This window comes from Moschus berezovskii, chromosome 11, assembly GCF_049115385.1.
Source record: "Moschus berezovskii isolate FMDL1 chromosome 11, NW_MosBer_1.0, whole genome shotgun sequence".
Taxonomy (NCBI): domain Eukaryota; kingdom Metazoa; phylum Chordata; class Mammalia; order Artiodactyla; family Moschidae; genus Moschus; species Moschus berezovskii.
This window is the reverse complement of record NC_142470.1, coordinates 34745306-34758438: the sequence shown is the minus strand read 5'-3', so window position 1 is coordinate 34758438 and position 13133 is coordinate 34745306. Positions and strand designations below refer to the sequence as shown.

At 46.9% G+C, this 13133-nt stretch overlaps 1 protein-coding gene across 1 annotated transcript in view; it reads left to right on the top strand.

The window, feature by feature from the left end:
• The window catches only part of IFT172 (intraflagellar transport 172), a 38631-nt gene that overhangs the window by 20909 nt on the left and 4589 nt on the right, over positions 1 to 13133 (top strand). The window contains exons 18-35 of the mRNA XM_088841259.1: positions 32 to 139; positions 1930 to 2018; positions 2291 to 2403; positions 2895 to 2972; positions 3212 to 3460; positions 3641 to 3719; positions 3883 to 4003; positions 4194 to 4338; positions 5458 to 5547; positions 6141 to 6238; positions 6403 to 6538; positions 6625 to 6741; positions 7079 to 7221; positions 9339 to 9432; positions 9594 to 9658; positions 9851 to 10031; positions 10263 to 10372; positions 10526 to 10655. Coding sequence (XP_088697385.1) covers positions 32 to 139; positions 1930 to 2018; positions 2291 to 2403; positions 2895 to 2972; positions 3212 to 3460; positions 3641 to 3719; positions 3883 to 4003; positions 4194 to 4338; positions 5458 to 5547; positions 6141 to 6238; positions 6403 to 6538; positions 6625 to 6741; positions 7079 to 7221; positions 9339 to 9432; positions 9594 to 9658; positions 9851 to 10031; positions 10263 to 10372; positions 10526 to 10655 — 2146 coding nt within the window. The remainder of the gene's footprint in view (positions 1 to 31; positions 140 to 1929; positions 2019 to 2290; positions 2404 to 2894; positions 2973 to 3211; positions 3461 to 3640; positions 3720 to 3882; positions 4004 to 4193; positions 4339 to 5457; positions 5548 to 6140; positions 6239 to 6402; positions 6539 to 6624; positions 6742 to 7078; positions 7222 to 9338; positions 9433 to 9593; positions 9659 to 9850; positions 10032 to 10262; positions 10373 to 10525; positions 10656 to 13133) is intronic.

Sequence of the window (13133 nt, the reverse complement as noted above, 5' to 3'; positions counted from 1 at the left end):
TTCCTAGTGCTTTGCTTCCTTCCCTCTGCAGGGCCACAGCCTTCTTGGAAACACTGGAAATGACCCCAGAAACAGAAGCAATGTGGAAAACCTTGAGTAAGCTGTCACTGGAAGCAAAGCAGCTACACATTGCTGAGAGGTGAGCCGGGCTGTGGAACCCAGGTGCCAGGCAGCTCGGAGGGAGAAATGGCCACACAGTGTCTTCCCCGTGGGCTGCTCCTCCTCAGGGTTAGGGCACCTCTTGCCTTCCCATGCCAACAGATGTCATAGAACCCTTCCACAGAGCAGTTATTCCAAACATCCTTCCATCCTAGAGTATGAGTATGGCTTTTATCTATTTTTAAAAATTTTTATTGGACTATAGTTGCTTTACAATGTTGTGTTAGTTTCTTGCTGTACAGCAAAGTGAATCAGGTATTCATATACATATTTCCCCTCTTTTTTAGATTTCCTTCCCATTTAGGTCACCACAGAACACTGAGTAGAGTTCCCTGTGCTATACAGTGGGCTCTCATTAGTTATCTGTTTGATTGGGTACATTAGTAGTGTATATATGTCAATCCCAATCTCCCAATTCATCCCATCCCCTCTTCTTCCTTTGGTAACCATAAGTTTGTTCTCTGCAACTGAGACTGTATTTCTGCTTTGCAAATAAGTTCATCTCTGCCATTTTCTAGATTCTATATATAAGCAATATTATATATATGTTTTTCTCTGACTTCCTATAAGAGTCTGTCTTTTATTGTTTTCACTCCCCCACCTTGTAACTAGGTGCTGCTTCCAAGTGTTTAACGCTCCTACCCTACAATCTATGTGTCGATGTGTAAAATCCAATAATGGTATAGGAGTGTAATTAACAGGAAAAACATGGGACTCCAGACTCTCCTATTTCACATCCTGATTCCATTTACCAACTGTGTAACTTTAGAGAGATTAACTTAACCTTCTCAAGCCTTGGCTTCTCCATTTTCTCTATGAAATGAGGATAATAACAGCATTCACCTTGCAGGATGATAAAGAAGAGTGGCAGAGTGGCAGTGATAGGGGAGACTTAATGAAAGGATCTGTGCAAAGAGCACAGACCAGAAGTGCTAATTAAACATCAGCTGCTGTGGCTTTGGCAAGGATTCATCCTTGGTCCCTTTTATCCCATCCCCCCACAGCTAGACTCAGTGCAAGTCATAGGGACAGTGAGCCAGGGTCTTTATAACATACCCCAAATCTCTTATTTGTTCAACCCTACTGTCTCCACCCTAGAACAGACCACCACCACCTCTTGTATACAGTGGTGCAAAAACCTCTTAATTAGTCTCTTAATTAGTTAGAAACTGCTACTTAGACCCCTATAATCCTTACAAACTATACAGCTGTTGAAATTTTTTAAAAACATAGATTAAATCATTTTCTTGCTTTTGTGCTTTGTATAAAACACAAACTCCTAAGGCCCCACAAGATTTGACCCCGCTTCCTTCTCATATCAGGTACTTGCCCATTAGTCTCCAGCCACACAGGCATCCTTTGTCCCTTTGAGCACACCAAGCTCACTCCTGCCTTGGCCCCTTTATACTAGCTTCTCCCTCTGCCTGGAATAATTTTCCTCCATCTTTCCATGATTGGCTCTTTCTTGGATTCAGGTCTCAGCTCAGATGACAGCTCCTGGAACAGGCCTTCTCTGACAACCAACTTAAATAGTCCCCTTAGTTTCATTTTCCATTATTTCAATTAATCTTTGTTTATTTGTTTGCTAATTATCTGTTTCCACTAGAAAGTAAGTTCCCTGAGAGCCAGGCCCTCATCTTTGTTTTTGTGTCCCCAGTGGCAAGAACAAGTGCCTGGCATATAATGGATGCTCATCATATATCTGCTAAATCAATGAATTAATGATGATTCTATAATAATATTATTATTGTTATTGCTTCCATACTTTAGGTGCTTTTCTGCTTTGGGACATGTTGCAAAAGCTCGGTTCCTCCATGAAACCAATGAGATTGCAGATCAAGTGTCTTGGGAATATGCAAGTATTCTCCTGATTCGTTCACTTTTTGAGCTGAGATTTCTCTTGGCACTCAGACCCATGACTTAGCTTTCCAGCCATGGCTAATTTCCTCTACCGTGCCTTCCCCATTGCCACTTTGAAGTCAGGCCATTTTGGAGTTGTTTGCCAAACCTCAAGCCTCTAAGCCCCAAGAAGTTTTTCAGCTTCCTAAGCCTTTAGCCTCCACATCTCTCTGACCTTCCTGTCTCCGCTTACACAGACAGAATTGTTCCTGGGCACCAACAGAACAACCAGAACCTTCTTTTTTTCCACAGGGTGGAGAGGGAACAGACTTTTATCAGGTCCGAGCGCGACTAGCCATGCTGGAGAAGAACTACAAGCTGGCAGAAATGATCTTCTTAGAACAGGTAATAGGAGCAGAGGAGCTGGATGGAAGTGGGGATCAGAGAGGAAAAAAGTGAGGCAAACTCAAAGGAAGAATGAGCGCTGGTCAACTGGGCTATCAGAGGCCTGGAGAGAAACTTTAAAAAGGTTTATACAGTGAATTTCACTGCTCCATAATTTCCTCCTCTGGGTTCGTTCTGACAATCACTTCTTTACTTCACAGAAAGTCTACCATCTCCCTCTATTCCCCACAATTCTTGTGCATGGAGGTAGATCCCAATTTTGTGAGGCCCAAAGCTTATTCAGTTTGAGGAGCCCTCTTTAAGAAAAGTTGCTTTGGAAGGAGCCTGTGCAAATAAGGTGCCCTGAAGTTTAAGCTTCTTTTAGTTTCATTCTAAGGATGAGGCTTTCAACCCACACAGGCTGGCATCTCAGCCAGGCTGAGGAGAGCTTGCTAATTTCTGATCCTCGTGTCTTCCTGGTGTCCCTCCTCCCTCTGCCCGGCCTCCCCTAGAATGCTGTTGAGGAGGCCATGGACATGTACCAGGAACTACACCGCTGGGATGAATGTATCGCTGTGGCTGAGGCCAAGGTACTGGTTCTGTCTTCCCCACAGTTGTTCAGAACTAGGGCCCCCCAGTATCAGAAACCCCTTCTTGTCAAGGAGGCTGCAGGAGCTGGAACAGTGTTGGGGCTGGACCTCATAGTGTGGGGAGTTGGGCCGCTGGTGACTGGGAGGATTTTGGCTGTTATAGTGGGATTGGACATGATGGGAAGCAGCGGGGCAGGAAGGAAGGGCATGACTCCTGGTTCTGTTCTGCTGCATGTCAGGGGCACCCGGCCCTAGAGAAGCTGCGCCGGGGTTACTACCAGTGGCTGATGGACACACAGCAAGAGGAGCGAGCAGGCGAACTTCAGGAGAGCCAAGGGGATGGACTAGCAGCCATCAGCCTCTACCTCAAAGCTGGGCTCCCCGCCAAGGCTGCTCGGCTGGTGCTGAACCGAGAGGAATTGCTGGCCAACACAGAGCTGGTGGAGCACATCACCACTGCCCTGATCAAGGGCGAGCTGTATGAACGGGTACCCTGGCTTCCAGTTCCCATCCCTTAGCCCCCAGAGCTCAGTGCCCTCTCCTATCCAACGGTGTCTTGGAGTGCACAGCCCTCCCTGACTGCTGGCTGAATCCCCCACCTTGGGGGGCTGAGAGTTGATTTTTGTGTAGTTGGGGTATCTTTTAAGTTACATGGAATGTGTTAACAGGCAGGTGATCTCTTTGAGAAGATTCGAAATCCACAGCGGGCCCTGGAGTGCTACTGTAAAGGCAGCGCATTCATGAAAGGTACTGGTCAGTCCACAGTGTTGCAGACTTCTGCCCTAGCAGTCCCCCGACACCTGGCTTCAGGGGTCCCCCACCCCTCCACTTCTCCCTTGTACTCCATGCCTCACTTCTCTGCCTCACTGTGCCCGAAGCCTGCACTGAGTGCCCTCTCTGTCTCTGGCAGCGGTGGAGCTGGCTCGGTTGGCATTCCCAGTGGAAGTGGTGAGACTAGAGGAGGCGTGGGGGGACCACTTGGTACAGCAGAAGCAGCTCGACGCGGCTATTAATCACTACATCGAAGCCAGGTGTGGTGGTCCAGGGGTGCAGAGGGCATTTGGGCATGAGGTGAGAGGTGATGGGACAGGCAAGGGCACCAAGGCCTTACTAAAACAAGGGAAACCTCCGAATTTGGGCTGAAGTATACTTGAGCTATCTCTGCCTCCATCCATTTTCCTCTTTCCTCATACACATTTACCCCTTTTCCAACTATGCCAGGTGCTCCATTAAGGCAATTGAGGCTGCCCTGGGTGCCCGCCAGTGGAAGAAGGCAATTTATATATTAGATCTGCAGGACCAGAACACTGCGTCCAAATACTATCCTCGCGTGGCCCAACACTACGCATCTCTGCAGGAGTATGAGGTGAGGAGAGAGCCCAGAAGAGGGAGTGGGGGCCACCTCACCAGATCCTTCTTACTGGGGCCCAACAGTGTCACCACCCTAAATGAAACATACCACCATTTCATTCTGACATGACACAGAACCCTCTCCCAGACATATAAAGCAGGTCTGTAGCATGAGAGATGCTTCAAGAATAACTTCAACATTAGCATATACAATATAGGATGGATAAACAAGGTCCTATTGTATAGCACAGGGAACTACATTCAATATCCTGTAATAAACCATAATGGAAAAGAATATATATATCTATATATATAACTGAAGAAGTTAATACAACATTGTAAATTAACTATACCTCAGTACAATTTTTTTTAATTAAAAAAAAAAAGAGTATTGCCAACATATTTACAGTATAGAATCATCATGGACTGCAAAAACATGAGGCCATCTTAAATTCAGTTCAGCCGCTCAGTCGTGTCCAACTCTTTGCAACCCCATAGACTGCAGCATGCCAGGCCTCCCTGTCCATCACCAACTCCCGGAGTTTACTCAAAACTCATGTTCATTAAGTTGGTGATGCCATCCAACCATCTCATCCCCTTCTCCTCATGCCTTCAATCTTTCCCAGCATCAGGGTCTTTTCCAGTGAGTCAGTTCTTTGCATCAGGTGGCCAAAGTATTGGAGTTTCAGCTTCAACATCAGTCCTTCCAATGAATATTCATGACTGATTTCCTTTAGGATTGACTGCTTGGATCTCCTTGCAGTCCAAGGGAATCTCAAGAGTCTTCTCCAACACCACAGTTGAAAAGCATCAAAGAAAGTTCAAAAACTTTCTTTGTAGTCCAACTCTCACATCCATACATGACTGCTGGAAAAACCATAGCTTTGACTATACAGACCTTTGTTGGCAAAGTAATCTTAAACTCCCATTGTATTGTCCTCATACTGTTTGGGGCTGGTTTTTTATCAAAACAGAAGAAAGCCTGAGACACCTACAGTCACCTTGTCTTCTCTGTGACTGTACGCTAATGGAGTCCCAGGCTCTGCTCCCTCCCAGCTGAGGTTTGTTCTTTCCTCCTCCAGGCTGCTTCCACTCTGTCACTCTGACCTTTTGCCTGTCCCTGTCTCACCCGCAGATTGCAGAAGAGCTCTACACTAAGGGAGACCGGACGAAAGACGCCATAGACATGTACACCCAGGCTGGCCGCTGGGAGCAAGCCCACAAGGTGGGCACCAGGTGACATTGATGAGAAGAGAATGCCACCTTTGTAGCTGTGTTGTCCCTTCCCCTAGTCGCCAATCTCCCCACTTCACTGGGCTCCCTGGAAGCCGAGGAAGAGTACGAGTATGGTCTGGGTAACTGATGCCTAGCCAAAAGGAAAGGCAAGGATCGTGAGAGGCTCTAGTTCCCAAACCTGCAATTCTGAAGAGAGCAGATGGCCTTGGGAGCTGGGTATCTGAAATACCTCTGCTGGAGCTCTAGTCACACTGGTAACTGTTCTCGTTTGTGCTCCCAGAGCCTAGTGGGTGCAGTAGGAGTAAGTTAGTGGGATCGGGTGCCCCCACCCAGCACAGGGCATCTCTGACCCTCCTGCCTTAGCAGAATGTAGTTCTTACTCTGCTCCTCATGGACTTGGGATCCCTGAGCTGAGTAGGAGAGTGGCAGTAACCAAACTCCTGTGCTTATTGGGAAAGTTCAGAGTTCCTGTGAAAACAGGCTTCCTTGAAGAAACCCCACTTCCCTGTCCGCTCTGTGTTGCCCTCTGCTTCCCTTGGGAATTAGTGCCTGAGGCCGCCCTGACCCTGTGTGTCTGCACAGCTGGCCATGAAGTGCATGAGACCAGAAGACGTCTCGGTGCTGTACATTACTCAGGCTCAGGAGATGGAGAAACAGGGCAAGTACCGAGAGGCTGAAAGGTGAGCCGTGGCCCCAGGGGAGGTGTAGCGGGATATGGGGCTTGAGGACTGGGATCTGCAGATATGTGCCCTCTGCCCAGAAGACAGAGACAGAATTCCTTAGGAACAACTCTCACAGCAGGAATCTGGGTCTAGGAGGCCACAGGTGTTTCTCCTGTCCCCAGGCTATATGTGACCGTGGAAGAGCCTGATCTTGCCATCACCATGTTCAAAAAGCACAAGTTGTATGATGATATGATCCGCTTAGTAGGGAAGCACCACCCAGATCTCCTCAGCGACACACACCTGCACCTGGGCAAGGTGAGTCCTTCTGCTGCTGCCCATCTCTCCCCCAAAGAGGCGCCATCTGCCCCTCTCCCCATCCTGACTTGCCTCTCCCTCCCCAGGAGCTGGAGGCTGAGGGCCGACTCCAGGAGGCTGAGTATCACTACCTTGAGGCCCAGGAGTGGAAGGCGACAGTGAACATGTACCGGTCCAATGGGCTTTGGGAGGAGGCTTACCGGGTAAGGAGGCCTTCCCCTTACTGGGTAAGGATGCACAGGGTCTGTCCATCCTGCTTTCCCATGCTGAAGTAACCGTCTAATTTTAAACTGGTTATGGGTGTCTTTGAAAAAAGTCCACACCTACACACAAAATTTCACATGCAATTTTAATGGTTTGTGAATGACTTGAAATCCATCCTTGGACCCTAATCAGGTTAATAAGGCTGAAATTTACCCCTCTTCCTACTGCTCTGGAGAGGTACCTGATCTTTTTCCAAGCTGAGATCAAGTCAGAGATGACAAGGGAGCAGCCATGTACCCCTGTGTGGGACAGTTGCCAAGGGGCTTTGCCTTTCAGGTGGCCAAGGCTCATGGAGGAGCTAATGCCCACAAACACGTGGCCTATCTGTGGGCCAAGAGCCTAGGAGGAGAGGCTGCCGTTAGACTGCTCAACAAGCTGGGACTCCTGGAAGCTGCTGTTGACCATGCTGCTGACAACTGGTGAGGCCCCAAGCCTTCTCTCTGGGGGCCCCATTCCAGACATCCTCTATATAGAGAAAGAAAATTGATGTATAGCTGAAAAGCATTTCTAGAGGCAGAAGCAAGAATGAAGAAATGTGGTAAGGAGAGATCCTTGGAAGAGCTTGATAGAGAGGCAAGAATGAATTAGTAATTCTGTTCCTGTTCCCCCGAGGGCTCAGGAGGGTGTTTAATCTTTGGCTGTTCTAAGGAGAAAGGAGGAAAGAGAACAATTTTTAAAGCTAAAATGCTCTAAGCCAGTAATTTACTGCTGAGTAATGTAGTCCATTCTAAAGGAGATCAATCCTGGGTGTTCATTGGAAGGACTGATGCTAAAGCTGAAACTACAATACTTTGGCCACCTCATGCGACAAGTTGACTCACTGGAAAAGACTCTGATGCTGGGAAAGGTTGGGGGTGGGAGGAGAAGGGGACGACAGAGAATGAGATGGCTGGATGGCATCACCGACTCTGTGGACATGAGTTTGAGTGAACTCCGGGAGTTGGTGATGGACAGGGAGGCCTGGCGTGCTGTGATTCATGGGGTCGTGGAGAGTCGGACACGACTGAGCGACTGAACTGAACTGAATGTGTGATGTGAGTAAAGTGTGGGTCTCTCCAGTGGTTCAGATGGTAAAGAATCTACCTGCAATGCAGGAGACTTGGTTTTGATCCCTGAGTTGGGAAGATTCCCCTGGAGAAGAAAATGGCAACCTACTCCAATATTCTTGCCCAGAGAATCCTATGGACAGAGGAGCCTAGTGGGCTGCAGTCTGTAGGGTCAGCAAGAGTTGGACATGACTGAGCAACTAAGCACATACACACACAATGGAAATGTGATTCCATTAAATGCAAAATAAGCTTTTCTTTTTTTTAATTAAGTTAAATTATTAATTTTTTGAAGTGTAGTTGATTTACAATATTAAGTTTCAGGTGTCCAACATGGTGATTCAATATTTTTTATATATTATATTCCATTTAAGGTTATTATAAAACACTGGCTGTATTCCCTGTGCTGTGTAATGTATCCTTGTAGTTTATTTATACCGAGTAGTTTGTGCCTCTTAATCTCCTATCCCTGTCTTGCCCTTTCCCCTTTTCCTCTCCTCACTGATAACTACTGGTTTGTTCTCTATATCTGTGAGTCTGTTTCTGTTTTGTTATATTCATTTGTTTGTTTCATTTTTTAGATTTCATATATAAGTAATAACCTATAGTATTTGTCTTTATCTGACTTATTTTACTAAGCATAATACCCTCCTGGTCCATCCATGTTGTTGGAAATGGCAAAATTTTCATTTTTTATGACTGAGTAATATTCATGTGTGTGTGTGTGACATCTTTATTAATTTATCTGTTGATGGACACTTGGTTGCCTCCATATCTTGGCTATTCTAAATAATGCTACCATGAACATTGGAGTTCCTGTATCTTTAGTGTTTTTGTTTTCTTCAGCTATATACCCAGGAGTGTAATTGTTGGATCTTACGGTAGTTCTGTTTTTCAGTTTTCTGAGGAACCTCCATACTGTATTCCATAGTGGCTACACCAAATTACATTCCCACCAACATTGCATAAGGTTTCCCTTCTCTCCACATCCTCACCAGCATTTGTTATTTGTAGGTCTTTTTTGATGATAGCCATGCTGACAGATGTGAGTTGTTATCTCGTTGTGGTTTTGACTTGCATTTCTCCGATGATTATTGCTGTTAAGCATCTTTTCATGTTTTCATGTTAGCCATCTGTATATCCTCTTTTGGAAAACATCTATTCAAGACTTATGCCTAAAAGTGAGGTTTTCTTAAGCAAATGTTAAGAACACCAGTAGGAATCCTGCAGTGAGTCAGTTTGCTATGGGTGGTTTTACTTGTTTCCGGAAGATTATTTCCTGCTAGTGCAGATGTGGCTCTGTGGGAGGTGGTGGAAGCACCAGGGGTCCTTCCTGCCTGTTGGTATAGTGCCCTCTCTGCTTCTCTTATCATTTCATTGATTTTTAAAAATCTGTCCCTTTTCTTCCCCTCAATCCTTGCCCTCTGTTTCTCTTCTCTTATAAAACGAAGTACAGTGTAGACAAACCTTGTTTGCACCTCCCATTTCAGCTCCTTTGAATTTGCTTTTGAACTCTCTCGGCTGGCCCTCAAGCACAAAACCCCTGAGATCCATCTCCGATACGCTATGTACCTGGAGGATGAGGTATGGATGTGGTTCTTCCCCATTGCTTTTGACTCTGACCACAGAGCCCTCCTTCCCATGCCCTGGTCCACTGCTGCCAGGCATTCAGACCTCCTGTCTCACGGCTGCCTGGGGTGCCAGTCTCTTCCTCATTGTGTATGACTGTTTCCCTCTCCCTCTAGGGAAAATTTGAAGAGGCTGAAGCTGAATTTATCAAGGCCGGTAAACCCAAGGAAGCAGTCCTCATGTGAGTTACCCCATAAATTCCCTAATCTTGTCCTCCCAGACTCAGCCCCAGGACCTCTCATTGTCATTTTCACCTTCATCTAAACCTAGTACCAATAACTCTTATCCCCCCTCAGTGACACAGTGGTTTGCCTCTCATCATTGAGGCCTCAGTCCTATACTCAGCCTCCTCTCTGTCCTCATCTGGGAACAGGTTTGTCCATAACCAGGACTGGGAGGCAGCTCAGCGTGTGGCCGAGGCCCATGACCCTGACAGTGTCGCTGAGGTGCTCGTGGGGCAGGCTCGGGGGGCCTTGGAGGAGAAGGACTTCCAGAAAGCAGAAGGGCTGCTGCTTCGGGCCCAGAGACCAGGCCTGGCCCTCAATTACTATAAGGTGGGGCAGCAGATTCAGGGGAGGAATCCTATGAGGGAGGGTGAGAGGTAAGAGAGCCCATAGCACACTACACTGAACCCTTGTTTTGAGAAGGTTAACCCTGGGGAAGGGGGAGGAGCAGAGAGAAGGAGGAAAAGAGGTCCAAGGACCCAGGGACCAATGGGCTATAGTGATGGGCCTGTGTGCAGTGGGAAGCTGTCATGCTATCCTGATACCTGGAAATCTGAGCAGGAGGCTGGACTATGGAGCGATGCCCTGCGGATCTGCAAGGACTACGTGCCCGGCCAGCTGGAGGCACTGCAGGAAGAGTATGAACGGGAAGCTACCAAGAAGGGGGCCAGGTATGAAGCCAGGGCTCCAGGAAAGAAGGGGCCAGGTATGAAGCCAGGGGACCAGGAAATGTTGGCAGGACTGGGGGTGGGTCAGAAGGTGCATACCGGCTCAGCCACACTGCCCCTCCCGTGTCCTGCTCACAAGGGCTCTCGTCCACACAGGGGCATGGAGGGTCTGGTGGAACAGGCTCGACAGTGGGAACAGGCTGGAGAGTACAGCCGTGCAGTCGACTGCTACCTCAAAGTGCAGGACGCAGGAAGCAGCAGCCTGGTGGAGAAGTGCTGGCTGAAGGTGAGGTGCCACACCCGCCGGGCTCCCCGCCTCCATTCACACCCAGCATTCCTTCTCAGACATTCAGCGTTTTCCTCCTGTGTCTTTGTTTTCAGTCAGGTAGCAGGTGTCTACTGAGTGCCTGATGGATGCTAGACCAGAATCTATGAAGGCTATAAAAAGGGATATAAGTCAGAACCCGGAGAGGTGGAAATTGGGGGAAGGTAGACTAACATGTGGCTCAGTTGGTTAATATTGCAACTTTGTGAAGACGGAAGTTCACTAGTGAAGTTCAAGTAGAGTTCAGAGAAGGGCGAGATCTCTGTGGCCTGGAGGGGTCAGGGAGGCCTTGTGAGGGCAGAGTAGGCCTAAGTCCAGAGTTGGAAGGGCAAATCCAGACCCTGAAAGTGGGCCAGATGGAGGCCATGAGAAAAGCAGAGGCCCCTCCTCCACTCAGCAGCTTCTGAAAAAAAGCCTCTGGCAGATTAAGCCAAGCTAGTATGTTTCATCAATTCTAAGATGGATTCTTAGGGTCTTTGTGATGGGGATACATGTATATTTTAATGATGTGCCTCAGACGCAGGGAAATAGGGTATTAGAAGTTATGAAGGTGTGAGACTGATCAGCCCCTGAATAAAATGTTGTGCAGATGCCCCTGCAGAATTTCCCAAAGGTTTGTGAGGCCTTGTCATTGAATAGCCTCTTGAAGTTTGAAGGGAAGGAAGTAGAAAGGACTGAGGTTGGTTATGAGAGTTTAGCAAGTTTTATTAGGTATTAAGCATCTGCAAGCTGGAATCAAGATTGCTGGGAGAAATATCAATAACCTCAGATATACAGATGACACCACCCTTGTGGCAGAAAGTGAAGAACTATACAGCCTTTTGATGAAAGTGAAGGAAGAGAGTGAAAAATCTGGCTAACACTCAACATTCAGAAAACTAAGATCATGGCATCTGGTCCCATCACTTCATGGCCAATAGATGGGGAAACAATGGAAACAGTGACAGACTTTATTTTGGGGGGCTCCAAAATCACTGCAGCCATGAAATTAAAAGATGCTTGCTCCTTGGAAGAAAAACTATGACCCACCTAGACAGCATTAAAAAGCAGAGACATTACTTGGCCAACAAAGGTCCATCTAGTCAAAGCTATGGTTTTTCTAGTAGTCATGTATGGATGTGAGAGTTGGACTACAAAGAAAGCTCTGGAACTTTCTTTGATGCTTTTGAACTGTGGTGTTGGAGAAGACTCTTGAGAATCCCTTGGACTGCAAGGAGATCCAAGCAGTCAATCCTAAAGGAAATCAGTCGTGAATATTCATTGGAAGGACTGATGTTGAAGCTGAAACTCTAATACTTTGGCTACCTGATGTGAAGAACTGACTCATTGGAAAAGAGCCTGATGCTGGGAAAGATTGAAGGCGGGAAGAGAAGGGGATGACAGAGGATGAGATGGTTGGATGGCATCACTGACTCGATGTACATGAGTTTGAGCAAGCTCTCGGAGTTGGTGAAGGACAGGGAAGCCTGGTGTGCTGCAGTCCATGGGGTTGCAAAGAGTTGGACGTGACTGAGTGACTGAACTGAACTGAAGCATCTGCTGTACCTTACTCTAGGGCATTGTTTACCCAGGTCTGTGCATGACTGTACCTTCTTTAGGTTAGTCAGAGGGTGGGCTTTCTGGATGGGAGCACTTTAAGCTCCCATGAAGGGTTTGACAGGTAAAGAAGAAAGGCAAGAACAGGTGGGGAAAGACCAGGAGGATTCACATAGACTATAGCTGAAGTGGACTCTGTAGAAGTAAGATCTGGTGAGGATGTCAGCATCACAGCATAAACAGTGAGCTCACGGAACACTTGGATTTGTAGAATTCCTGAATTTTGGAGTTGAAAGGGGTCTCCAAAGTCATCTAGACCAACACCGTCAGTAGAAATACAATGCAGTCACAAAGGTCTAAGTCATATATGTAATTTAAAAATTTTCCAGTAGCCACACTCAATTAAGTGTAAAGAAAAACGTGAAAATAATTATATTCTGCTTAACCTGTTATACCAAATCTGTTATCAATATTTCAACGCTAAATCAATGTAAAAATCTATAAAGGTAGTCTGCATTCCTTTTTTCATACTAAGTCTTTGAAATATGTCAGGCTATAGCACATCTCAGGACTAGCCACATGTGGCTCGTGGCTGCTGTTCTGGACAGTACGAATCTAGACCAACCATCACTCTGATGGGTGAAGAAACTGAAACTCAGAAATGCCCAACACAAATAGTTGCAGAATGTCCTGGGCTCCTGCTTTATTTAGGGTTTTTTTCTCTACACCATGCTACCAGGGTTCTGTTTGTGACAAAGACTTTGAGAAACCAGTTTGTGAAAGGTGACAGAACCAGATGCAGTGCTCTCAGGCAGCAGTGAGTGTCTGAAAGAGGAAGAGCTGAGAGGAACAGATAGGTCCTCTGATGGTCATGTAAAAGCTCTGATGGACCATGAGGCCGGA